Raw genomic sequence first — 27,719 nt, forward strand, 5'->3', positions numbered from 1 at the left:
TAGCAATAACTCAGCAGAACAGTAATTACAGTAATAACTATGAAAACATGAGCACTAGTAAAACCGGTCTTGCTGTAGAACACTCTCCTCAGACTGAAGAGCCTCCAAAACCCACACATGCTCAGAACCCTCAACAAAAGCCAGTAAAACAATTATATAACACTTCATATTCAAAATGACACTCTGTAACAGTTGTAAAGATTTCAAGGTACTGATTCCATCATAAGATTTAGTCATAAATTATCTGAACTTTTCTATTGCAGTTAAGTGTTCATCGCCAAGCATTTTTATTCACTTTTTCATATTTTCCTCAATTTCTCGCACTATTAAACTCTTGAAAAAATGTTCTCATGTTTCGACACAGCTCACTGCAGCAGCCTCCTTTGGGTTGAAATTGTGTTTTGTGACATTAATTATAACATGCATTACATTGCTTTGTGCATTATTTAATTTACTTTTAAAAAAAGTTAGTGCTGTCTTTAAAATAGTGATGATGTGGAGATGCCGGCGTTGGACTGGGGTGAACACGGTAAGAAGTCTCACAACACCAGGTTAAAGTCCAACAGGTTTATTTGGTAGCAACTACCATAAGCTTTCGGAGCACTGCTCCTTCGTCAGATCATCGTCAGATCATTCGTCAGATCATCAGATCTTCGTCTGACGAAGGAGCAGTGCTCCGAAAGCTAATGGTATTTGCTACCAAATAAACCTGTTGGACTTTAACCTGGTGTTGTGAGACTTCTTACCGTTTAAAATAGTGAGCAGAGGGATTACTGCTATACTGTAGACTCAGTAAGAAGTCTCACAACACCAGGTTAAAGTCCAACAGGTTTATTTGATAGCAAATACCATAAGTTTTCGGAGCGCTGCCCCTTCGTCAGATGGAGTGAAAATCTGTTCTCTAACAATGCACAGAGACACAGAAATCAAGTTACAGAATACTAATTAGAATGCAAATCTCTACAGCCAGCCAGGTCTTAAAGGTACAGATAATGTGGATGGAGGGAACATTAAACACAGGTTAAAGAGATGTGTATTGTCTCCAGACAGAACAGCTAGTAAGATTCTGCAAGATCAGGGGGAAAGCTGTGGGGGTTACTGATAATGTGACATAAATCCAACATCCCGGTTTAGGCCATCCTCATGTGTGCGGAACTTGGCTATCAGTTTCTGCTCAGTGACTCTGCGCTGTCGTGTGTCGTGAAGGCCGCCTTGGAGAACGCTTACCTGAAGATCCAAGGCTGAATGCCCGTGACTGCTGAAGTGCTCCCCCACAGGAAGAGAACAGTCTTGCCTGGTGATTGTCGAGCGGTGTTCATTCATCCGTTGTCGTAGCGTCTGTATGGTTTCCCCAATGTACCATGCCTCGGGACATCCTTTCTTGCAGCGTATCAGGTAGACAACGTTGGCCGAGTTGCAAGAGTATGCAAGGGTACATACTCTTGCAACTCGGCCAACGTTGTCTACCTGATACGCCGCAGGAAAGGATGTCCTGAGGCATGGTACATTGGGGAAACCATGCAGACGCTACGACAACGGATGAATGAACACCGCTCGACAATCACCAGGCAAGACTGTTCTCTTCCTGTGGGGGAGCACTTCAGTAGTCACGGGCATTCAGCCTTGGATCTTCAGGTAAGCATTCTCCAAGGCGGCCTTCAGGACACACGACAGCGCAGAGTCGCTGAGCAGAAACTGATAGCCAAGTTCCGCACACATGAGGACGGCCTAAACCGGGATGTTGGATTTATGTCACATTATCAGTAACCCCCACAGCTTTCCCCCTGATCTTGCAGAATCTTACTAGCTGTTCTGTCTGGAGACAATACACATCTCTTTAACCTGTGTTTAATGTTCCCTCCACCCACATTATCTGTACCTTTAAGACCTGGCTGGCTGTAGAGATTTGCATTCTAATTAGTATTCTGTAACTTGATTTCTGTGTCTCTGTGCACTCTTAGAGAACAGATTTTCACTCCATCTGACGAAGGGGCAGCGCTCCGAAAGCTTATGGTATTTGCTACCAAATAAACCTGTTGGACTTTAACCTGGTGTTGTGAGACTTCTTACTGTGCTTACCCCAGTCCAACGCCGGCATCTCCACATCATGACTACTGTAGACTAACAGCAGCAAGCTCCCACAAAGAGGCAATGAGATATGACCAGAGCTCCAACTGTCTTACTGCTGTGGATTGAAGGATACATAAGGTACTGGAAAAGCTGCGCTCAGCTTCACAGTAATGTGATGTGGAGATGCCGGCGTTGGACTGGGGTAAGCACAGTAAGAAGTCTCACAACACCAGGTTAAAGTCCAACAGGTTTATTTGGTAGCAAATACCATAAGCTTTCGGAGCAGAGCTATACCGATGCTATACACTAGATACATCGATGACATTTTCTTCCTTTGGAGTCATGGTGAGCAATCACTGAAACAACTATATGATGACATCAACAAGTTCCATCCCACCATCAGACTCACCATGGACTACTCTCCGGAATCGGTTGCATTCTTGGACACACGCATCTCCATTAAGGACGGTCACCTCAGCACCTCACTGTACCGCAAGCCCACGGATAACCTCATGATGCTCCACTTCTCCAGCTTCCACCCTAAACACGTAAAAGAAGCCATCCCCTACGGACAAGCCCTCCGAATACACAGGATCTGCTCGGATGAGGAGGATCGCAACAGACACCTCCAGACGCTGAAAGATGCCCTCATAAGAACAGGATATGGCGCTCGACTCATCGATCAACAGTTCCGACGCGCCACAGCGAAAAACCGCACCGACCTCCTCAGAAGACAAACACGGGACACGGTGGACAGAGTACCCTTCGTCGTCCAGTACTTCCCCGGAGCGGAGAAGCTACGGCATCTCCTCCGGAGCCTTCAACATGTCATTGATGAAGACGAACATCTCGCCAAGGCCATCCCCACACCCCCACTTCTTGCCTTCAAACAACCACGCAACCTCAAACAGACCATTGTCCACAGCAAACTACCCAGCCTTCAGGAGAACAGTGACCACGACACCACACAACCCTGCCACAGCAACCTCTGCAAGACGTGCCGGATCATCGACACGGATGCCATCATCTCACGTGAGAACACCATCTACCAGGTACACGGTACCTACTCTTGCAACTCGGCCAACGTTGTCTACCTGATACGCTGCAAGAAAGGATGTCCCGAGGCATGGTACATTGGGGAAACCATGCAGACGCTACGACAACGGATGAATGAACACCGCTCGACAATCACCAGGCAAGACTGTTCTCTTCCTGTGGGGGAGCACTTCAGCAGTCACGGGCATTCAGCCTTGGATCTTCAGGTAAGCGTTCTCCAAGGCGGCCTTTACGACACACGACAGCGCAGAGTCGCTGAGCAGAAACTGATAGCCAAGTTCCGCACACATGAGGACGGCCTAAACCGGGATGTTGGATTTATGTCACATTATCAGTAACCCCCACAGCTTTTTGGATTTATGTCACATTATCAGTAACCCCCACAGCTTGCCTCCTGGACTTGCAGAATTCCACAAGCTGTTCTGTCTGGAGACAATACACATCTCTTTAACCTGTGTTGAATGCTCCCTCCACCCGCATTGTCTGTACATTTAAGACCTGGCTGGCTGTAGAGATTTGCATTCTAATCAGTATTCTGTAATTTGATTTCTGTGTCTGTGTACTGTTTGAGAACAGATATCCACTCCATCTGACGAAGGAGTTCTGCTCCGAAAGCTTATGGTATTTGCTACCAAATAAACCTGTTGGACTTTAACCTGGTGTTGTGAGACCTCTCACAGTAATGTCACAGGGTTATTTACATCTGTCTGAGAGTCCTCTGTTTGATGTCTGAGAGCACAGGCTGGACTTGAGAGCCCATTGGAGGGCAGAGCCAAAATCTCCTGCTGTAGGTCAGTGTGCACAGTTCCGCCCCGAGACAGTTTTGAAAATGATAGGTTGGGGCCTGCAACCTGCCCACAAGTGGCAAAGCCAATAAAAGTCATTAAGTCCATGCGCCTAAAGTAACTGGAACTTTCCAGTCAGCAAGCGGGTCCCCTGAATTGTGCAGCAAGGCCTATGTGAGGAGGCTGCCACCTGCTGGCAGACTGAGGGCCAGTACTCCAATGGGTTATTGAACCCTTCCTGCAGCCGCCTGGGAGCTGCAGCCTCTTTCTATTTTTATATATTTTTTTAAAGTGTTCAAAAGACATCTCAGAGGTTTCTCTCTCTGTATATCAATTTCCCCACCTTGCCTTGTCAGCTCGAACCTTGGACTGTGAGGTTGCCCAATGTGTCTTTGCTGAAGGACCTCCTCTTGTTTCTCCAGCCTGAGTGTGGGAGGGCGGGGGCACCTCTTATCCTTAATTGGACGACAAGTGGCCCTCTGGCTCTTATTGGCCCAGCACTGAAAAGTCATGTCAGAAGCCTACTTCTGATGTTCTGGTGCAGTAAGGGGGGAGTCAACATGGCGGCACAGTGGTTAGCACTGCTGTCTCACAGTTCCAGGGGCCTCGGTTCGATTCTGGCCTCGGGTGAATGTGTGGAATTTGCACATTCTCCCGTGTCTGTGTGGGTTTCCTCCGGTGCGTTGGTTTCCTCCCACAGTCTGAAAGATTATGAGGGTGAGGTTGATTGGCCATACTAAATTGCCCCTTAGTGTCAGGGGGATTATCAGGATAAATACGTGGGGTTATGGGGATAGTGCCTGGGTGGAATTGATGGGCCGATCGGGATTCTATGACATCCGAAAGTGTTCCCAACTCCAGGTTCCTGTAGAATTCTGGTCCAAGACTCTCAGATTACCCAAAAAAGGGGTCAAGCTCACAAGTGATGTTAAAGCAATTTATTAAGTGGTTTATTAAGAAGCAACCATTTAAAAATAAGCTAAACACACAAGAAGCCCGCCATGGAAATGGTAGCTGGTGAGGGGTGGACCATGCAAAGATCCATTGGCCTCGGGTGGGATTTTCCGGTTTTGAGGCGAGTGCAGCTGGAAAATCCCACCCATGATCTATGAAAGCAAGGATGGCTTACTGGTCCCGGAGCACAGGCAGACAGGTGAAGCTGGGGGCTGCATTCTCTCATCTGTTCTGTTTGCAGCCTCCTTTTTTGTTCTCTTCTTTCTTGAGCTAACCGAGGACCCAGGAAGATTTCTTTCCCAGTCCATCTGAGGAAGAATGACCAGCATGGATCTCTTTGGAAAAACTCTTTCCTGTCCCAAATAATTTATTCCTTCTCGAGAGGCAGTTTTTAACCTTTCCTCAGTTGGTCGGTTTATGTGCCGTTTATGAGATCTGACCTTACCAGGCTGTCTGTGCTAGACACATGTCCCTGACCTTGATAATAGGCCTATCCTTGGTTTTCCAATCAGCTAGCTGTCCTACAAGCTGGCTTCATAAGATTTCAATAATATTCAATGCCTTTCTTGAGATTTTCTGAGGTTATTATACAGTGATTTCTTATATCCCTGACTCTGGAGGAAAATCCAGCCCCACATCTCTAGTAGTGTAGCACATCCTCAGTACTGCACTAAATGGCAGCTAATGTTATGTGTCCAATTCTCTGAAATCGAACTTAACTCATGAGACTCTGACTTTATTTATGTTGCCTCGTGATTGTTGAGTAGTTCAAGTTATTTAATGCAGCACAATGGCACAGTGGTTAGCACTGCTGCCTCACAGCACCAGGGACCTGGGTTCTATTCCAGCTTTGGGTGACTGTGTGGAGTTTGCACGTTCTCCTCATGTCTGCGTGGGTTTCCTCCGGGTGCACCAGTTTCCTCTCACAGTACAAAGATTTAACGTTTATTTATTAGTCACAAGTAGGCTTACATTAACACTGCAATTAAGTTACCATGGAAAAAAAAGATGTGCAGGTTAGGTGGGATTGGCCGTGCTAAATTGTCCCTTAGTGTCCAATGATGTGAGGCTAGGTGGATTACCAATGGTAAATGTGCAGGGTTACAGGGATAGGGCAGAGAGGAGGGCCTGGGTGGGATGGCCTTGTGGAGAGTCGGTGCAGACATGATGGGCTAAATGGCATCTTTCTGCACTGTCGGGATTCTATGATTCAAACAATACCATTGAATTATCAGGAGCATTCTGTTCATAATTTAATTCTCGTGTAATGCAGCATTGTTGGGAAGTGACTTCATTGAAATGTTGAAAGGAGGTCTCTTGTGGTTGATCACAGCAATTGATTGACTCATTGTATGTGAATCAGAGTTACTTGGAGTTTCCCGAGAAAGAAAAATCATCTATGTGTAACACCCTGGGGTTGATGTAAATTTGGAACAGTTTCGAGCATAGAACTGCTTCACTGAAATAAAATTCCACTTGGCAGAGGCAACAAGAATCCTCAGTTGTTTCAATTACAAATGGTTGAGATCCAAGTGGCCACGATGCAGAACCTCCCTGTTAGTCCAGGAGACTCCTTTGTAACCCATCCGTAACTAAAGCACTGTTAGCTGACGGCAGGTTTCACCACTGAAAAGCCTGCTTCACCGCGTGATTGCACGCATCTCCATTGCACTCGCGTGGAGTGTGACATTTTAATTGTAATGACGTAGGAAATGGGGAAAAAGCAAGAGAGAAGGAGTGGTGCACACCTCTGGCTCCACCATCTGGATTGGTACACTGTTGACAAAATCCTCCCCCCCATGACTGCATTTCTGCTGAGAGTGCAGTTCAATGTATAAATGGGGTTGTTGGTTGTCCTTTCCTGTCGTTGCCAGCAAAGAAATGTTTAGTCATTGTTGATTTCAGTGTGTTTGTCACAAAAAATGTCTTAACACATGAAATCTTGATGTGTCATCCCTAAAGTTGGTCAATAGGACATTTATCTCTCTGATTTTAAAATGTTACCGGTCTCTATGGGGATTGCAACAAGATGTTTAACTGTCTGATCTGACCCCTTCAAAGGGGTTTCCTGCTCGTTCCTGAACGGAACCTTGTTACATGTGTTGAAGAGTCTCGGAACAAGTCAAGTTCCAAAATACTGCCATATTTTTGGCATTAAACTCCCTTGCCCCCCCCCACCTGGTCCCGCGTCCCTCCACACACACACACCCAACTCTCCTCACCACCCGTAGCAGATACGACTTTAAAGTCAATTAATTATTTTGAAGTTCAGCCATTGTTATTAGACAAACGTGGGCATAAGTGAATGACCAGATATTCTGTTTTCAGTGAGAATGATTGGTATGCTTGGAGAACTCACTCCCCTTCTTTGAATTTTACATATTCCAGCTTTTTAAAATTCATTTACGGGGTGTGAATGTTGCTGGCTAGAACAGCATTTATTGCCCATCCTTAATTACCCTTGAGAAGGTGGTGGTGAGCTGCCTTCTTGACCCGCTGCACTCCCTGACGTGTAAGTACACCCACAGCGCTGTTAGGGAGGGAGTTCCAGGATTTTGACACAGCGACAGTGAAGGAATTACAATATATTCCCATGCCAAGATGGTGAGTGACTTGGAGAGGAACCTCCAGGTGGTGATGTTCCCAGGTATCTGCTGCCCTTGTTCTTCTAGATGGTAGAGCTCATGTGTTTAGAACACGAAGGCGCCTCTGAGTTGCTGCAGTGCATCTTGTAGAAGGTGCACACTTCTGCCACTGTGTCAGTGGTCGAGGGAGTGAATGTTTTAAGGTAGTGGATGGGGTGCGAATCAAGTGGGTTGCTTTACCCTGGATGGTGTCAAGCTTCTTAAGTGTTGTTAGACATGCACTCATCCAGGCAAGCAGGGATTATTCCATCACACTCCTGACTTGTGCCTTATAGCAGTGGAGAGGCTTTGGGGCATCCAGGGGTGAGTTACTTGTAGCTTCTGACCAGCTGTTGTAGCTACAGTATTTATATGGCTAGTTCAGTTCAGTTTCTGGTTAATGGTAACCCCCCCCCCCCACGATTTTGATTTTGGGGGTAGAGGAATGGTAATGCCATTGAATGTCAAGGGATGATGATTAGATTCTCTCTTGTTGAAGATAGTCATTGCTTGGCATTTGTGTGGCACAAATGTTACTCGCCACTTAACAGCGCAAGCCTGAATATTGTCCTGGTCTTGCTACATTTAGACATGGGCTGCTTCAATATTTGAGGAGTCACAAATGATGCTGAACATTGTGCAATCATCAGCAAACATCCCCACTTCTGACCTTATGATGGACAGAATGTCATTGATGAAGCAGCCAAAGGCCTGAGGGACTCCTGCAGCGATATCCTGGAACTGAGATGATTGACTTGCAACCACTACAATCATCTCTCTTTGTGCCAGGTATGACTCCAACCAGCAGAGAGTTTTCCCCCGATTCCCACTGACTCCAGTTTTGCTCGGGCCCCTTGATGCCACACTTGGTCAAATGCTGCCTTAATGTCAAGGGCTGTCACTCTCACCTCACTTCTGAAATTCATCTCCTTTGCCTATGTTTGAATCAAGGCTGTAATGAGGTCAGGAGTTGAGTGACCCTGGCGGAACAAAACTAAGTGTCAGTGAGCAGACTATTGCTAAGCAAGTGCTACTTAATGGCACTGGTGATGACCCATTCCATCACTTTGCTGATGATTAAGGGTAGGCCGATGGAGTGATAATTGCCTGGGTTGGATTTGTCCTGCTTTTTGTGTACAGGACACACCTGGGCAAGTTTCCACATTGCTGGGTAGATGCCAGTGTTGTAACTGTACTGGAACAGTTTGGCTAGGGGCGCAACAAGTTCTGGAGCACAAGTCTTCACGACTATTGTCAGGGCCCATAGCCTTTGCACTATCCAGTGCCTTCAGCTTTTTTTTGATATCAGATGGGGTGAATGAAGTTGGCTGAAGATTGACATCTGTGATGCTGGGATCCCCTCGAGGCGGCCAAGATGGATTAGTCACTTTGCACTTCTGACTGAAGATGTTTGCAAATGCCTTGCATCTTGCACGGATGTGATGGGCTCCTCCATCATTAAGGATGAGGATATTTGTGGAGCCTCCTCCCACGGTGAGTTGGTTAATTATCCACCATCATTCATGGCTGGATGTGGCAGGGCTGCAGAGCTTAGATCTGATCTGGTGGGTGCAATTGCTTAGCTCTGAATGTAACTTGCTGCTTATAGTGTTTGGCATGCAATTAGTCTTGTGTTGCAGCTTCACCAGGTTGACACTTGAGTTTTAGGTATGCCTGGTGTTGCTCCTGGCGTGCCCTCCTGTACTCTTCATTGAACCTGGTAGATAAGGTTTCAGTTCAGTATCTTTCCAAGGGCAACACCTCTCTCATGACTTCTATATCAACGTCGATCAATTCTATTAACATTATTCTGACACAGATATGAGAGTGATAACAACTGAACCAATATTATAAGGTGCAAACTCTTGCTATTCTATCCATTTTTTTTATCAGTTAATATCAACAACAGAGAATAATTTTGAAATATGTAAAGTGGGATGCCATCTTACTTTTGATTAGTAAACCTATATTGTTACTCTAATATTTAAAATATTCATTATTAATGCTGGCCTATTTGTTTGACAGAAAAGCTTATAGAATCCTTCGAATTGGCATTTTGCAGACACTGATTCTACAACCTTTGCTTCAGTTCATTTCTGCAGTCTTGTGGGCTGATGGAAAATATAACAACGGAGAGGTAATTTCTGAGATTTGCTTGTTTCAATTCTAATTGGCAGATCTAGCAAACAGTCTCAAATAAATACCACGGCCAGGATTCTCCCAAAAAGATTCCAAGTTCCCAACGTGCAGGAAAATGGGAGTAAATCTGTGTGATTGCCAGAATGGATCTCCAACACTTTGTGCATCACAGACTGCCCGAGTGTGATTCACTCTGGAAATCTGTGGTCGGGGCCTATTCCCGTCCGAGAGGCTGGCCGCATAGCGCTGAGCAGGCCACTGTGCATGCACCGGTCTGTCAGCGCCGAGATCAGCGCAGTAACACTGCACTGTTAGCCTCCCGATCACTGGCCTGCCCCGCAATCCCCCATTGCTGGCCTTCTGGCCCAGATCGCTAGCCTCCTGGACCTGCCCCGATCTCCCCAGCCCTTCCCCCACCTGGCCAGCTCCGATCTCCCCAATTCATCCTCCCCCCCCAATGACCACCCCTAACGCTCTCGGCAGCCCCGACCCTTCCCCACCCGGATGGTCAGTCCTGATCGCCATCTTCCCTCCCTTTGCCAGCGATCCCAATGCAGAGTGGCAGCGGGTCCCCCCATAACTGCCTGCCCTAAAGGCCCTAGCCCCTCTGGCCCCGCCTCCTTAGCACTGGATGCCTGGTGGGCAGTGCTAAGGTGCCCCTTGGGCATTGCCATGGTGGCAGGCTGGCACTGCCCAAGGGGTACCCCCCTTACCCCTACCTCCTTGGAGGGGTCTCAATGGCCTCTCTTCCCTCCAGCAGGGTTGGGCTGCCTGTTCCTTGTTAGTAGGGAGAAGGAGTAAACCCTGCCGGAGTGATTCGCACCCAGCGGGTGGGGGGAGGGGGCGGGGGGTCACTAGCGGGCCCAGACATTTAAGTCCCGGGCCCACTATCAGATGGAAGTCGCGTTTTCCATATTGTAATCAGCTCCGCACTGATTTCCGGCATGGAGCTGATGGCTCCGGCAGCGGCTGCTGCTGCTAATGTTTCCCGGCCAGGGCGGGGAGAATAGCCCCCAACATCCTTCATATGGAAATTCACTCCAGGTTTATTCAAGGTTTTTTTCATGAAAAAATTAGTTTGCATGGGTTCTTCAACTCTATTCATATAATATTGAATGACATTGGATAGGAAGTTTTGTTCTTCATTTGGAAAAATGTATTTAAATAGTGTTTGTAAGTTTTCAATCCATTTTATAATCCTGAAAGTTCCTAACATTGTCTTAGAATAAAGTTTCCATAAATATTTATTATTAGAAACTCTGGAAACTTCTATCTGTTATGGTAAATACAGGAAAGGTCTGTATTATTTTGTATATTCAGGGATTCTGTTGATTTGTGGACTGTTTTGTGTTCGAAACAATGTAAATTAGGAACATGGTTGACATCGTCCAAATTAATCTTGGCCTTTATAACTTGCTAAGACTTGTTAAGACTGTTGATTGGCGCTACCGAACACTTAGGTTTGAGAATGACTTTAGCTATCTAGTAGTTACTGCCTAGTATGACTGAGTTGCAGAGAATGAAACTGGTGTTATCAGAACTCTGCACATTCCAAATGGAAGAAGCAACATTTGATGGATTCTTGTTGTTTCTATACTGTTGTTATAAAGATGGGAGAAATTCCCTCACGCATTTTATTGTAAGTTTGCTGCACATGAAGTCACTTCTGAGGATGTATCTGCCTAACAAAGACTCATATAAACACTTGCCAAATGTTTAATGACCTAACAGAAAATTACATAAATATATTAAGACAAAGCAACGTGTTCAACCCAACAACTTGGTGTTTATCCTCCGCACAACCAGCAGCCCTAATCACATGTGTGTACTCTGATCCCATTTCTCTTTGATTCCTTTTCCTTCAATGATTTATCCAACCAGCTCTTAAATACTGACATGGGACATTCATGCTAGAGGGATCTTCTGGCCCCGCTCCGATGGTGTCACCCCACTGCAGGTGCTTCAACAGGAATCCCCATTGACTATGGTGGGACCAGAAGATCCCATTCCACCCCCCCCCCCCCCCCCCCGCCCCCCGCCCCCCGCCCCCCGCCCCCCACCCCCCCAGCATGTGTTTCAGCAGGGGAGGGAGTGGTGGCCATAAAATTCTTTAAATGACCTTCCTAGCTGCCTGCCACCAACCCCTTCACAATTTTACAGTGGGACAGGTGAGGCCACTGCCCCACCCCTACCCTTACCCCAATCGAGGCACTTAAGAGGCAATTTAATGACCACCTAAGGGCCATTTTCTGTCCTGCCTCACTTTTCAGGCTAGCATGAGGGGTTGACGAATAGGGGAATGCCCACACAGTGATCCTCCTCAGGCCTCGGGGAGGGGGGAGTGCCTTCATCAATGACCTCCTTATAACATTGGGGTGGTTCAGCTCAGTTGGCTGCATGGTTGGTTAGTTTGTAGAGAGATGTCAACAGCGCGGGTTCAATTCCCGTAACGGCTGAGGTTATTCATGGAGGCCCCCACCTTCTCAACCTTGCCCATCGCCTGAGGTGTGGTGATGACCACCAGTCACAGCCTATGGTCATCTGGGACCATGGCCTCTTTACATTACTATAACATTGGATGGCCCCAAAAGATCTGCCCCCTGTGGGCTCTTCCTCCAGTCCCTGCCTCTCCACTAACATCCCCAGCCCCTCTGCCCACCACCCCCTCACATGTCTTTCTTGCCTCTCCTTCTTGCCTCATGATGCCCAAAACATACCAGATCCTGGTATCACGGGACTTAGACTGTGGGGATTGCTTACAGTCCCAGTTCTGTCCATTGCAGCCTCTGCTGCTGCTGGCACGAGAGAGCTGCTGACCCATCAGACTGGCTGACAGCTGTCGGAGGTGGGGCTTCCTTCCTTCTTTCATCATTAAATGACTGCAGTGAAGCCAGTGTTGATGGCAATGTATTCACCGCTGAATCCCGGATGGCGGGAAGGGAATGCCACCATTCAAAAAATCTTGGCGTTGGTGTGAAAAGAATCTACTCCTGCTCCGTCTCCTAAATCATGAACATTGTACTCTCTGTACTCTCGTTCTACCATCCCAATTGTTGAAAATCTTTGTTTCCACTGGTCCAACTACAAAAGTCAGCTGCACACCTTAAGAGTGGCGTTGTCAGCAAGAAAATATAAATCGCTATCAGCAAAATGGTACTGAGTGCATCTCGAAATGTTCTTTATTACATGGGCAGCAATTATTTTGGAGAGATGGACACATCTAAACCTGAAGTGACCAGATTTGAAAAGTTTGAGGTTAACGTTGATTTGATGTTCATCCTTGGGAGATTACTTTTCCCAGGCCTCTGAGAAATACATTGCCTTATGGTACAATGCTCAAAAACAGCGGAAAGTGCGCCAACTCCACTTGACACCATCCTTAAACTGCTCAGGTAATATCAACAACTTTTGAGACTGATGGGGACAATCTCACGTCATGATACAGAGCAGACAACAGTTTTTTTTCTGAATACATCATATTTCTAGTCTCCTCAGTTTAGGCCTTCATCCAGACACCCAGACCTGGTGCGCCCCCCCCCCCCCCCCCCCCCCGCCACACCACACTCTGAATCAACGGTTGATCCCAAGATTCTCAGTTTGAAAACCAGGGAATGCAGATTATTTGATGATGAAGCCGGGCGTGTTTCATTGTAAATGCGCAAAATGTTTCTCTCAACTGACAAAAAAGAAAATGAAGAAATGTTCACCTGTCTTGACGTTACTCAGTCTTCCTGATGATGTTCAGTTTTATGTCTTCCTGCTCAAGATATTCTGTTTATCTTTTCTTAACTTAAATCAGGATTTGCTGAAGTTTTCACTGGCCCCCTGTCAGCGTAACAAATCTGTGATATGCTCTGTTGATTTCGAAAATGTTTGTGTTGTGATGGTTGTAGAAAATAACATTAACATGGCTGCCCAAAGGCTGGAACTTCTTCTGAACTACACTTATCAATGAAACTTTCTGTTACAGATACATCCAACCAATCCCCTATTTTACATCAAGATCATGCTGAACATATCTGCTCTGTCATCCTTATATGTGTTTAACCTGTTGCTGAAGGCTGCCTTTGGAATTGCAGAAGCAGGTTATCATCTCATGGCCAAGTATGCAATTATAATTATCTATACCATCCTCAGCAATCTGCAGCCACTGATTCTAGAATGCCTTGCAACCTATAATGTCATTCCCTGTGGCAGTCTATATTCTTCAAAAGGCAGAGCATCACGTAAGTAGAATCTCTATTAATATGAAATACCACTTGTCAATAATGGATGTGAAAAGGAGTAGGAAGGAACATCCTTTTAAAATATATTAACAAAGACAATGCTTTTGTTAACTTGCACTTGATAATAAATAATGCATTTCACAAGGACAGTTGTGCATAGGTAATAAATATTGGCTTTATTATCATCCCATAAACAAATAAAATGAAGTGAAACTGATAGATTTTAGTATGGCGAGGAATTCTGTGTTCTGGATATAATTCTGGATATGAATTATTCTGCTGCAAATGTTAACAGGATTTTAATTTTACTTCAAAAAATATAACTAGGTTCAGATCCTCAGGTAAGTAATACTGTTGACTATCTATTCCTACAACATTTTTATATATTCCTGTTTTGCATTATTTTCTTCCCACAGGTTAATGTCCAAGTTAGACTTAGGTTTATTTACTTTTTGCAAAAATATACTTTATTCCGAAGACATGTGAAAGATCATTACAGACATTTGAAATGGCCATCGCAAAAAGTGCAATGATATTCAAGTTTTCTCTGACGTGCGTCAATACAGTCAAAGAAGCGTTACAGACATTTCCAAATGGTCATGAAAAAATGTGCATTTTGAGCACCTGAATCAAACTGAGTAAAAGATAAATGTGGCAGACACTGTTTCCCCTAAGCTGTGTGGCACACAGGCCAAGCACAATTGGCTCTTTTAAGTTACCGTGTGTTTGCAGTCGTTCAAAATAATTAAAAGGCCTAAGTTCTTGGATGGATAAACCATGCACACAGCAAGAATGAGAGGGAATGTTGGCAGCAGATTTGCATGAGGTGGCTCTGGTTCACCAGGGAGACTACAAACAAAACTTTGTCACTTGCTGCAGCCAAGACTGGATCCCCGAACCAAGGGCAGGGACAGTACAACCTGAAACTGTCATGATCGCTGTGGCCCAACATTCGTCACCGGGTTGTTGCAGCAAGTAATGTCTGTACATCAGGAAAGTGATCAATACTCTCTATTTGAAGTGGATCAGCTGTAACATCTCATAGAATCATAGCATCATAGAATCCCTACAGCGCAGAAGCAGGCCATTTGGCCCATCGAGTCTGCACCGACTCTTCGGAGCATCCCACCCAGACCTTATCCATGTAACCCCACATATTTACCCCGCTAATCTCCCTGCACATCTTGGGATACTAAAGGGCAATTCAGCATGGCCAATCAACCTAACCTGCACATCTTTGGGCTGTGGGAGGAAACCGGAGCACCCGGAGGAAACCCACGCAGACAGGGGAGAACATGCAACCTCCACACAGAGAGTCACCCAGGCCAGAATCGAACCTGGGTCCTTGGAGCTATGAGGCAGCAGTACTAACCACTGTGCCTCCTTCACAAAGGACCAAGTGAAGCCAAGCAAGAAACTGCTGGCTTTGCACACATTGCAATTTATCCAAGGGATCATAGACCTCTCTCACATTTACTTGCTACCCACTGGCAGACATGCAACTTCCTAAAAAGAAAAAGATATCTCTTCCCTCAGTGTGTTTTGTCTGTGATCACAGGCAGCAGATAGTACAGGCTTCCTAGCAGCAGCTGGGATAGATTCACCTTGTCAGTCATCTGTCTCATTTCTATTCCAATCAGGCTTTGGGGTTACAGACTGGCTACATGGTGAAAAGTACTATTCCGCCCCCAGACAAGGTTCATAATTCCAGCCTGATACAGATCCAGAGCTGCCCTACACCAGGAGCCATGTGGCTGTCAGAGGTCTCTCAGTGGTTATCAGCATACTCAAACAACGCTGCTGCTCTCTGGACTTTTCTGGAAGAGCTGTGACGTACACCCTAGTTGTGTCGCCAAATTAGTGATACACACTGCATAATTTTGCATTTTGGAAGAACTACCCTTAACCATCACTTAAGTGGAAGAAGTGAAGAGCAGGAAGAGGCGGAGGAAGAAGAACAGAAGCAAATTGCCTGGCAGTCCCTCAAAGTGAGAAGTCTCACAGAAACTCTTGATTCTATAAACAACAACAATCCACCATCCTTATAACTGCCGTTCTCACAACCACTCGATCCTCTGCACTCTAAGCTGCATTAACTTTACTCAAATCATTAACACCAACATCAAATCAGGAAAAAAAAAAATGTCCTGTTTGAGAATTGTGCGCTTTTAAAATTAAGAATTGCCCCACCGAAAACTCTGGTGCCTGTCTTGTATTTTATAGCGAGAAAGGGGAAAAGCTGTTGAGTTTCCATTGAGGTGGGTGCCTTAAAGTAGCTCTGAGTCGTGAAGACTGGGGCCATGCAGCCCAGCTGGTTGTGTGGTGTTGCAAAGTGCCCTGACTGACTGGGAGATGGAGAGAATAGGAATGCTGTCTTCCTGGGAGATGACAGCAGGGTGCCTCTCCCATGGAACCCTAGCCATTATCATGGGACTAAGCTTTAACATTCTTACTGTGCTGCATGGGAAAAATGCACTGGAGCGATGCAGCATTCTGGAAGCCCCTGTTAATATTAAACTCCAGATCTGGCAGTCGTCTGAGCTCCCATAGCGGCTTTGTGAGCTGGTGTGGAAGCTGTCAAGAGTTGTCATCAGAGGCTCCATCATGGCAGACCCCCACTGCATTGTGCCTGGAGTTAACCATTCACTCCATGGTCTCCATGCTTTGTGCCAAGCACTGACAGTCAGAGCTGGACTCCCTCATTCTCTCATGTATTGTACACAAGCTCCCTGGCAGGCAGTCCAGTGCACTCGGCATTTCTTGGTGTTTTATAATCCGCTAACTTCAGTAGTCTGGATCCTCAAGGTCAACATCCAAGTAAGAGGGGGATGGACAGAGTGGATAGTCAGAAGCTTTCTCCCAGGGTGGAAGAGTCAATTATGAGGGGGCATAGGTTTAAGGTGTGAGGGGCAAGGTTTAAAGGAGATGTACGAGGCAAGTTTTTTTTTTTTTACACAGAGGGTGGTGGGTGCCTGGAACTCGCTGCCGGGGAGGTAGTGGAAGCAGATATGATAGTGACTTTTAAGGGGCGTCTGGACAAATACATGAATAGGATGGGAACAGAGGGATATGGTCCCCGGAAGGGTAGGGGGTTTTAGTTCAGACGGACAGCATGGTCGGTGCAGGCTTGGAGGATCAAAGGGCCTGTTCCTGTGCTGTAATTTTCTTTGTTCTTTGTTTCGAGTCCATATGACTCTCCTTCAGAGAAATTGGGACTATTTTCCTTGGCGAAAAGATGGCTGTCATGATGTGGAGATGCCGGCGTTGAACTGGGGTAAACACAGTAAGAGTTTTAACAACACCAGGTTAAAGTCCAACAGGTTTATTTGGTAGCAAAGATGGCTGAGCAGAGATTTGCTAACATCGTTCAACATTGTGACGGGACTGGACGGAGTAGATAGGGAAAAACCCACTTGAGAAAGGATCAAGAACGAGAAGACACAGCTTTAAATAATTGGCAAAAAAAAGGAAAATCTTTTTCACACAGCGAATAGTTAAGATCTGGAATCCATTACCTGTATGTGGCGGAGGCTGGTTCAATCGAGATATTCAAAAGCGAATTAGATTGTTGCCTGAAAAGGAAGAATGTGCAGGGTTGCAGGGAGAAGGAGAGGGAATAGTACTGGAGGAATTGCTCATTCAGAGAACTGATGCAGACACAGTAGTCTCCTCCTATACTGTGCTGGAACATATCTGTATTTCATTATTGCCCTTTGTTTTTCTCCGTTCCAGATTCTTTATTGTTTATATTTTTCAGTTATTTTACTCTTTAATTTCTCTTGTATCTGCTTCACTCTTAATGTTCCTGTAATTTTATTTATCTTGTTGTTAATTAAATATTGTACCAACTTTCTCTGATTTTCATTCCATTCCCTCGCTCACATTTACACTGAAAAAAAAGTCTCTCATTTCTTTTACAGAAATAGACCACCATGTAAAAATCCTGGAAATGTTTATATTTATGCTCGTCTCCAGAAAGTATTATCGGAAACGAATGCCAGAATTTGCTCCATTGCATTTTGAAAATCCACTTCACACTATGGCCTGATTTAATGGTCTTGCCCATGGATCAAATTATGTTCCGTGCCTCCTCGTGAGTTATCTGCTTGAAAGCTGAATTTTACAGTGGTGTATATGACATTATATTCTATGAAATGTAACTGTTTAAAGTGTGAGATTGACTTTTGATATTTCACTATGCCCCACAAACTGTATTTTCTTTATATTGTCAGAAACAGTTATTGCCAAGTCACTAAACAGTAGAAACCCTGAATATAGCAATTCTTTCCTTGTCCTTGCTTTCACATCATAGAACTCTGAAATGTTAGCCAAATGGATCTGCTGCAGAGAAACCTGGATTGTCATTTTTTAAAATGCTATATAAACATATTGATAGGCCAGGGCAGGAAATGAAGGCAAGGTTTACCCCCAGGCATTGCATCATTTACGTTGGCTGTGTGTGTCACTTCCTCTAGAGAAATGTATAAAACAACTTGCTGCCTGGATCGTCTGGTTCCCACCAAAGGTCAATGGACCTTTCACTGGGTTGCCAAATCTCTGGTGGCCAGTCCCTCCACAACAGTTCTGGAAAATCCCGGCCAAAATTTCTGCATTTAGGACCAAAATTACTGGCACAGAGACAATGACTGCAAAATTGGACTCTGTGCCCATAGTTTTGGCACTATGGGTGCCATTTTGATACCAAAATGGGGTCTGCAGAATGCAAACATCCTTCCACACACAATGCCATTTTAGTAAGGGCAGGAGGAGCATAAATATGTAAATTAGACAGATCATGACATCAGTCGGCATGTAATGTTGATTTGCTATCAGCGATGCCATTTTCAACCACTTACCAGCTAAGTACATACATTTGACAACAGGGAGGACACCGTTCACCCCTGACCCTGCCTGTGTTACATAAAGGAATCATCAACTACCGTTAGTTGCTGATTAATTTCTAATGCAGAGTTGATGAAGTTGACACAGGTTGGCGTTGCACATGGAAACAGCCTCATTTCTGACTGCAAGTGTTCTGTGCAGACCCCTTGTTTCCAGTCATGTGTGCTGTAGTTACCAACCCCTTGGTCTGGAAGATGCAGCAGAGGCAGTATCACAAGCTGCTCATAAAGGGAGGAGGATGAGGTTTCTTAGCATAACGCCTTATCCACCTAGGGTCTCAAGAATTTCTCTTAGCTCAGCCTAAGCCAGGTGTAGTATGTGTGTCATCTCTACTTTACTAAGGACAGTGACAGAACTCAGCCGTTACTTACAGCTCGGCTTGCAGACCTGAGTTAGTTCGTTTCAGCCTCTTTCCAGACTGGAGCAGGCGACATCTGTAACATCTTTCAGTTCACTGTCCACAGCTGCATAAGTGAGTTGACAGACATTCTTAATGCCAGGAGAGGGGAGTTCATTGTGTTCTCTCTGACCAGGGAAAAGCAAGGAGAACATGTATGTGCTTTTGCCAGGATAGTGGACCTCCCCATTGTGCAAGGAGCCATCAACTGCACACATGTGGCTTTGTAGATATCTGCATTTAGATGCAGACAGGTATCACAACTGCAAAGGTTGCCACTCCCTGAATGTGGAGTTAATGTATGATCGTGCTCAATACATCATGCTGGTAAATACCCACTATCCTGGCAGCAATCATTGCACTTTCATTCTGCGTCTGTCTGCTGTGTCTTCAGAATTTGAGCCACCACCATCAAAACAGAGTGTGGCTGCTGGGTGACTAGGACCTGGCTCCAGCCTCTGCTTCACTGCCCCTGACCACATGCGGCCAGCACATGTACAAAGTAACTTCAACAGAAAACATCATAGAACAGGTGATTGGGGTATTGAAGCAATGTTTTCACGTCTCATACCATTCTGGGTGAGCAATACCATACACATGGATGCCATGATGTGGAGATACCAACGTTGGAACTTGACTATCAGTTTCTGCTTGGCAATTCTGCGTTGTCTGTCTTGAAGGCCACCTTGGAGAATGCTTACCCAAAGATCGGAGGCTGAATGCCCTTGAGCATGAAGACAGCCTCAACCGGGATCTTGGGTTCATGTCACACGACATGTAACCCCCACCATTTGGCCTGGGCTTCCAAAATCCTACTAACCGTCCTAGCTTTAGACAATTCACTTTAACCTGTGATTATCCCTCCCTTCACTTGCACTGTCTGTACCTGTAAAGACTTGATTATCTGTAAAGACTCACATTCCAACTATTCTTCACATTCCAATCTGTACTTATCTTGCAATTGTGCCTTCGCCTATATATGCTGTGTTTGTGAACCTACCTCTCCACTCACCTGATGAAGGAGTAGCGCTCTGAAAGCTCGTGATGCCAAATAAACCTGTTGGACTTGAACCTGGTGTTGTGAGACTTCTTATTATACACATGGAAGAACGTGTCCTCCATAACCTGGCCAGCATGAAGGCACAGCCCTTCCACCAAAGTTAGTGTGCAGTTCAGGAGGAGAAAGGAGGGGGCGGAGAAGGACAAGAAGGAGACAAACAGCACATTCCTTTTTGAACTGAGCTATCCAACTTCATCTTATCAACGACACTAACACTAAACAGAACCTCAAATCCTCATTCACCAGCCTAACCATTCCCGAGATTGATCTTTGCTGCATCCTCTTGACCATAACATTGAAATAAAAGTCACCATAAAGCAACCATTCCAGACCAACTTTATCCAACAAACGTTATTTCCTACAAAAGTCAACAAATCACCCTTGTGGATTCAGAGAACAGGCTTCAGACTGCACCCTCTCAGCCTGGACGACAGCATCTAGGCTGGCTGACAAGCAACAGCATCAGCACTGCCAAGGTGTTGCTGATACGCTGTCAGTTACTCAGAGTGCAATCATTGACAGCCTTTATATGCAGTAAGAGTATTAACAACACCAGGTTAAAGTCCAACAGGTTTATTTGGTAGCAAATGCCATTAGCTTTCGGAGCGCTGCTCCTTCGTCAGATGGAGTGGATATCTGCTCGCAAACAAGGCACACAGAGACACAAAATCAAGTTACAGAATACTGATTAGAATGCGAATCCTTACAACCAACCAAGTCTCAAAGATACAGAAAATGAGAGTGGAGGGAGCATTAGGCACAAGTTAAAGAAATGTGTATTGTTTCCAGACAGGACAGCCAGTGAGATTCTGCAAGTCCAGGAGGCAAGCTGTGGGGGTTACCGAAAGTGTGACATGAACCCAAGATCCCGGTTGAGGCCGTCCTCATGTGTGCGGAACTTGGCTATCAGTTTCTGCTCAGCGACTCTGGGCTGTCGTGTGTTGTGAAGGCCGCCTTGGAGAACGCTTACCCGAAGATCAGAGGCTGAATGCCCGTGACTGCTGAAGTGCTCCCCATTATCTGTAAAGACTCGCATTCCAACTATTCTTCACATTCCAATCTATACTTATCTTGCAATTGTGCCTTCGCCTATATATGCTGTGTTTGTGAACCTACCTCTCCACTCACCTGATGAATAAGGATTGCAAGATAATCTTGCCTCCTGGACTTGCAGAATCTCACTGGCTGTCCTGTCTGGAGACAATACACATTTCTTTAACCTGTGCCTAATGCTCCCTCCACTCACATTGTCTGTATCTTTAAGACCTGATCAGCTGTAAAGATTTGCATTCTAATCAGTATTCTGTAACTTGATTTTGTGTCTCTGTATGCCCTGTTTGAGAGCAGATATCCACTCCATCTGACGAAGGAGCAGCGCTCCGAAAGCTAATGGCATTTGCTACCAAATAAACCTGTTGGACTTTAACCTGGTGTTGTTAAAACTCTTACTGTGTTCAAGTCTCACACCAGGACTTGACGACCAAGAAAGGTGCATTCATAACACAGCTAAACAGGTTGGATATCAACTTGTGAATCCTTCCAACATACGCCAATGGCAGGCAGTAAGAAGGGGAAGAGATTCCTGGTCAGCTGTGTAATGGGAAGAAATTGGAGCCTCTAGCATCACCATCCAAAGCTCCAGGTTACAACGTGCATGTTAAAGTGTATTTTGTCGGTGTAACTCTGGACTCCTGGGAAGCTGGTTGGCTCAGCAGACTAGATGGCTGGTGTGGATCAGATTGGTGACAACAGCACGGGGTGGATTTGGGATCCATCTTCCTGCTCTACCTGTGGCGGAGGTTGTCACCCTGTAGGTCGGACCTGCCTTCAGGAAGGGAACTCGAGAAGAAATAATGTATAGTCCCACAGCTTCTGATGCGGATGCAACAGTGCTATCATTTGAAGCAAGGTTAATATTATTCTCTATACACATGTTCAAATATTTGTCTCTGATTTGTCATCATTAAGCTTCGTGTGTGGAAGATCTAGGATTAAGAAAAATCAAAAACCAAGCTTGTTAAAAAAAACCCTAACTGTTGTCAATGTTAAATAGAATAAATGCTGGGTTTAGAATCACATTCTCAGCTATATTCTAAATTACCTACCAACTCTTCTGAAGATCAGTTAGAAAACCTCTTCTGATTAATCCACTAGCTTTATGTCATCAGAAATATGTTCAATTGAATACGTTTTGTTTAAAAGGTATTATGCACAATTCTAGCCGAAATGTCCTAAATAGTTTTAATCTCATGTTCCTGAGTCATTGAATATTTTTCTTGTTCTAAATATTTAAGTGGACTTGTTTGCCTGTCTTTTTGCTGGTCTTAAATATGGCTTGAATTGGTTGACCTATGTCTCAATTTGAAAATGCACTGTGACAATTGTGCTTAGAGAAGGCTACAGCATGAAGACCAGCATAAGCTACGGCATAAGCCAGCAATGGCTGCTTACCAAATGGGGCCTTGTAAGGTCAAGAAGCATTTAAGTTTTAGTTTAGCTAATTTGATTGCAGTTGGAGGTTGGTAGTGAGAGAAGGCTCTCTCAGCTCTGTTAGAAATAGAAGGCTAAAGAGCGAACATCTCTCTCAGCCTTGCGAGAAGAAAAGCCATACTATGGAGTAATGGTTAAGAAAACAGGTGCTGGAAATCTAAAGTCCAGCTAGTTAAGGACACTAGAGAAATGAAAAGACGTTTCCAAGAAGTTTGGAGTTAACAGAACAGAGCAAGCTGGTTACTGAACAGATTACTGTTCAGTAAAGTCAGAGAGTGGAAAAGGTATTGGATTGTGAGGGACCAGAAATATATCTGCAGTAGCACTAAGGTTTGTGAAAAATTACTAGTCTGGGAGATATTATTTGAAATAATTGTGGAAATTAGTGGCTGAACCTCAGAGTTTGTGTATAAACCTTTAAGACAAAGAAAATCTGAAGGGGGAGTGTGAAACCTTAAATGAAAAGAGCGGAGGGAAAGCATAATTTCAAAAAAATTTGAAAGTGTGTTTTGAAATCAGTTATATGGCAGACGGAGTTCAGTGAGACAAGATGGTTCATGATATAAGAATCATCTGGGGGGATTCGGAGGAGAAATTCACAGACACTAACTCGGGTTCAGAGTGGAATGTGTATTTGACCACAGTCATCTTGTCTGTTTAAAAAGGACTGTGTGTATTAATGAGACCATTGTAGCTTAAACTGTACTTTGTAATGTGTTAACCCTCCAACCTGTGTTAAGCTAAAGGGGGAGTAAAGAGTATTATAATCCAAATTTTTCATGTTTAATAAATGTTTTTTCTTTAAAACTAATTTGTAGGCTTATGAGTCTTCTTCCACATTTTATATTTTTAAAAAGTTACCGTCTTTTGAGCCAGGGTTCCAATCTGGGATCTTCCCGTCCAGTTATATCAACTGGGATTATAACACAATTTATGAGAGAATTTAACAGGTATTAATCAAATGATGTACATCGATATTAAGCCAATGCCAAATCAAATATTCCCAAAGAGTGTCAATTTTGAATGATCAACCAGCCAGACACATTTAGAGGTTGTAATACAGGGGTATGGCACATACAGGGTTAATGTGGGACTGAGCAGTACACCCCACAATGACGAGGAGAGCACATGACCCACACCAGGGTAAGCTGAGTGCTGAGCAGAGCTGTGTGCACCAGCAAGAATGGATAGAGCTTCTAGCTTGTACTTTTTACTGCATATTTGTATATGGTTCTACGAGTCAATAAAAACTTAGTTAACCTACACAGTACCAAGAAGACGTCTTCAGACATACCAAACTGTGATCAATATTCTACAACATGGTGGCAGCTTGTGGAAAAACCCAAAACCTTGTAGAAAAGAAAGAAAAACTAAAATGATGGAAAACTGAGAAAAATAATTAACAAAACATTCTGACCTGAAAAGAAGCCCTAGAATCAGAGAGGTGCAGAAGAAAAATTGCCAGGAAACTCCAAAGAAAGGTTTGGAAGCTGAAGGCAGGGAATTAAAATTCCTTACTGCAGGAACAGAGTTAACTGCATCTCCTTTGGAAGTCCAGCTTCAAATCCCATTGTACAGAATCAACAGACCCAGTAATGGTGAGCTAAATGTTAATATTTCAGATTGCGGCAAATCCTGAGAAATCTTTAAAAATTTCAGAGTCAGAAGTGCAGTTTTAAAAAGTCACTAGAAACCTAATCTCCGAGTCAGTGCATTAACACATGGCATCAAATGCACAATAAAGCCATGATACAACAAATTTACAACTTTAAAGCTGAGCAAAAGAACTCTTAGGCAGTCAATCCATACAGCCACTGTTCAATTCCACACTCTCCTCCTCCCCACCCCCCAAGGCTGAACATGATTCTCATTGTAGCAGAGCCTACCAAAAACCGGGAAGTGTGGGAAATCCCTTTGTCTCCAATGGCGACACCATCTTGAAATTCAGAAAGCTGCAGCAATGGTTCCAGTGCTGGCACCATAACGTGTGGTGTCCAAGATTGACTGAATGAAAAAAGTTTTAAAACTCAAGGCAGCGTTTAAAAATCACCTTCCAGGATATTTGGGATGACAGCACTGATGTATAAGGAGAGTTTGAGTTGGTTAAGATTGTATTCCCTGGAGTTCAGAAGAATGAGGGGGGGGGCACATAAAAACCTATAAAATTCATACAAGATTAGACAGGGTAGATGCAAGAAGGATGTTCCAAGGTGGGGATGTCCAGGACCAGGGGTCACAGTCTGAAGGTACAGGGTGGACCATTTAGGGTAGAGATGGGGATTTGCAATTTCTTCAACCAGAGTGGTGAGCCTGTGGAATTCGCTACCACAGAAAGCAGTTGAGGCCAAAACATTGTATGTTTTCAAGACGCAGTTAGATATAGCACTTGGGGCGAAGGGGATTAAAGGATATGGGGGAAGGCAAGATCAGTATATCGAGTTGGATGACCAGCCAAGATCATAATGAATGGCGGGAGCAGGCTCTGAGGGCCAAAGCTGCTCCTATTTTCTATGGTTCTATGTGATGGTGTGGAAATGCCGGCGTTGGACTGGGGTAAACACAGTAAGGAGTCTAACAACACCAGGTGCAACCTGTTGGACTTTAACCTGGTGTTGTTAGACTCTATGTGATGGTCCAGGCTTCTTGTTTTAAAGGTTTCCTGCAGAGAGAATTAGTTAAAAAAAGTGACCCCCATTAGCACAACTGCAGCATGCTAATACCTGACCAGCTTGGGAAGAACAAAAAGAAAAAAATTGTGGAGCCATCTTGCCGGAAATAAAAATTAAAAAGGTACTCCCGTTATGAAGAAACAGCCACGGATAGCAAATTAAACTGCCAGACCACTTTAGGCTAAGGCAAAGATCAAAACGGATCCAAATTGAGTCTCTTGAAGAGAATTTTTAGATTACAGGAGTATATCAGGATTAAGTTAGAAATCAGAAAAAGTACAAGTTAATGTTTTTTTTCTCATTTGGTGTATTTGCAGAAGTATTCTGATGCAAGACATTGATGAACCCTCATTCAGCTTCAATAAAATATTAAAAACCTTTGATAACATTCGAATCTTCAAGTTGTGGAACGTACAAAGATTTAAAAGAGGATAGAAAACCTGCTGTAAATCCCCTGAGCAAATCACATGAGGGTGCCAGAGAGGCAAAGAATTTTCGAAAGTCCCAAAAATATATTTTTTGGAAACTCTGACATATTACCCAAGCTGCAACAGCAGCTGCAGTGCGGAGCGAGTAGCTGGCTATATATGAAGGAAAGCTGACTGGTGAAATCCAAAATAAATAAATACTGCAAAAATAAAATGAAATGAGGTTGCAAAATGTGTGCATCAAAGCTGGATTGGAAGATTTGAAACACCAAATTCAAGCTGAGCATATACCTTCGAAAACATACAATAAACTAAAATATTCAATGAACCAAACTCTCAGATCTGAGCAAACAAATTTCTGAGGTGTCACAAAGGTACAAGAAGGAACTAACTACTCAGAATTCCATTGTTGGCAAATTGAAGCAGGAATTGGGAAAACTCAACTGGCACAACAACTAGCCACAAGGGCAGGTAGAAAATGTACTCAAACAAATTGCGGCCTTGAAAGACTCTTGAGGAACCAATAAGGCCCCTGGGAAAACATAAGTTAAATCAATTGAATATGTTGGAAATATCAGTAGTAACAAAAGCAATGCACTGAAACACAGTGAGAAGGCAAGGTTTAAACAGGAAAATAAACAGAAGAACAACTAACTGTCTTTCAAGATCAAATTCAAAAATAATACTTCAGCAGCATGAAGCAATACAGTATCTTCAACAACAGAATGGGGGAACCACAGAAAAAGCTTGATGATAATCTGTTACAAGACAACTCAAGATGAAGCAATTGTGCTTAACAAAGAAAAGGAAAACCTGCTAAGGACCTTCACCTGCTACAAGAACCCTCAGGTCAAAGTTTGTTCCTCTGTAAAATTTCAAAATGAAGGAAAAGAGAGACTACAGATGAAGAAAACGATTGGACATTTGAAAGAAAACATTACATTTCCAAAGATATTGATCAAGAACTCAAAACTACGAACCTAGAATGGCAAGGGCAAGTAGAACTTCTCACAAGAGAGTATGAAGAGTCTCAGAAACAACTGGCAGAAGAGCAATTACTGAATGAGAGCTTGAAGGATAGCACAGAGGAATTATGGTCTGCTGAAGAAAATCTCGATGTGGAGATGCCGGCGTTGGACTGGGGTAAACACAGTAAGGAGTCTAACAACACCAGGTTAACCTGGTGTTGTTAGACTCCTTACAAAGAAAATCTCATCAGAATAAAGAACCAACTGTTACGTACGAAAGATGAATTTGTAAAGGAAAAATGAGAAGTGATGAGAATACCGAAATGTCACTCACAGGAAGCAGAACACTTGAAAGAGGAAACACAAATGACAAACTTGTAGAAGCAAATTCCATAAAGATAGAGGTTCAGTTAAAATGTAAACTTCCAGCATCAGAAGTCTTGAGGAAACATTGTGCAAACTGCCTGGAACAGGAGAAGGAATTGCTGTTGCATCAGAACAGCTGCTTGAATGCACAATTAACAACCAAAATTAAGTAATTTCTTGAACTTTGGTTCAATCTGAACAACATGAAGGTTGAGATATGCAATATTGAAGAGCACATCTAGACTTTGGAAATAGATAAGAGAAATTCTACAAAACGGACTGGCAATCTATCAGGTGGATTGAAAGAGACCCAAGGAACAATCAGCGACCATGGAAGATAGATTCCGAACAGGACTGAACGCCTGGATAAAGTTGTCAAACTTATGAGTTCAAAAACAAAGTCAAGTCAGCTTACCAGAGTAGCTCCTGAGCTGAATGAAAAGATTCTTAATTTCAAAAAATAACTGGAAAAAAGTATTCCAGATTGCCTAAATCTTTGAATTCAAGGACTTGAAAGGGGGAGATGGGGTAGTGAAAATGTTGTAATGATAATGTAAATGTACAATAGTAAAAATAATGCCAGAC

General features: G+C 44.1%; 1 protein-coding gene across 2 annotated transcripts in view; it reads left to right on the plus strand.

The window, feature by feature from the left end:
- Window positions 1–25,820, plus strand: part of LOC144489295 (organic solute transporter subunit alpha-like) — a 34,450-nt gene extending 8,630 nt beyond the window's left edge. The window contains exons 5-7 of one of the 2 annotated variants that reach the window (XM_078207165.1): window positions 9,515–9,626; window positions 13,599–13,854; window positions 25,690–25,820. In XM_078207165.1, coding sequence (XP_078063291.1) covers window positions 9,515–9,626; window positions 13,599–13,854; window positions 25,690–25,700 — 379 coding nt within the window. In that variant the 3' untranslated portion in view covers window positions 25,701–25,820. Of the gene's footprint in view, window positions 1–9,514; window positions 9,627–13,598; window positions 13,855–17,774; window positions 20,862–25,689 lie in introns of those variants that run through there. The other variant, XM_078207164.1, reaches the window with a different exon arrangement.
- Window positions 25,821–27,719: the final 1,899 nt, after the last annotated feature.

The sequence above is a fragment of the Mustelus asterias genome, unplaced genomic scaffold, assembly GCF_964213995.1.
Source record: "Mustelus asterias unplaced genomic scaffold, sMusAst1.hap1.1 HAP1_SCAFFOLD_2103, whole genome shotgun sequence".
NCBI lineage: Eukaryota > Metazoa > Chordata > Chondrichthyes > Carcharhiniformes > Triakidae > Mustelus > Mustelus asterias.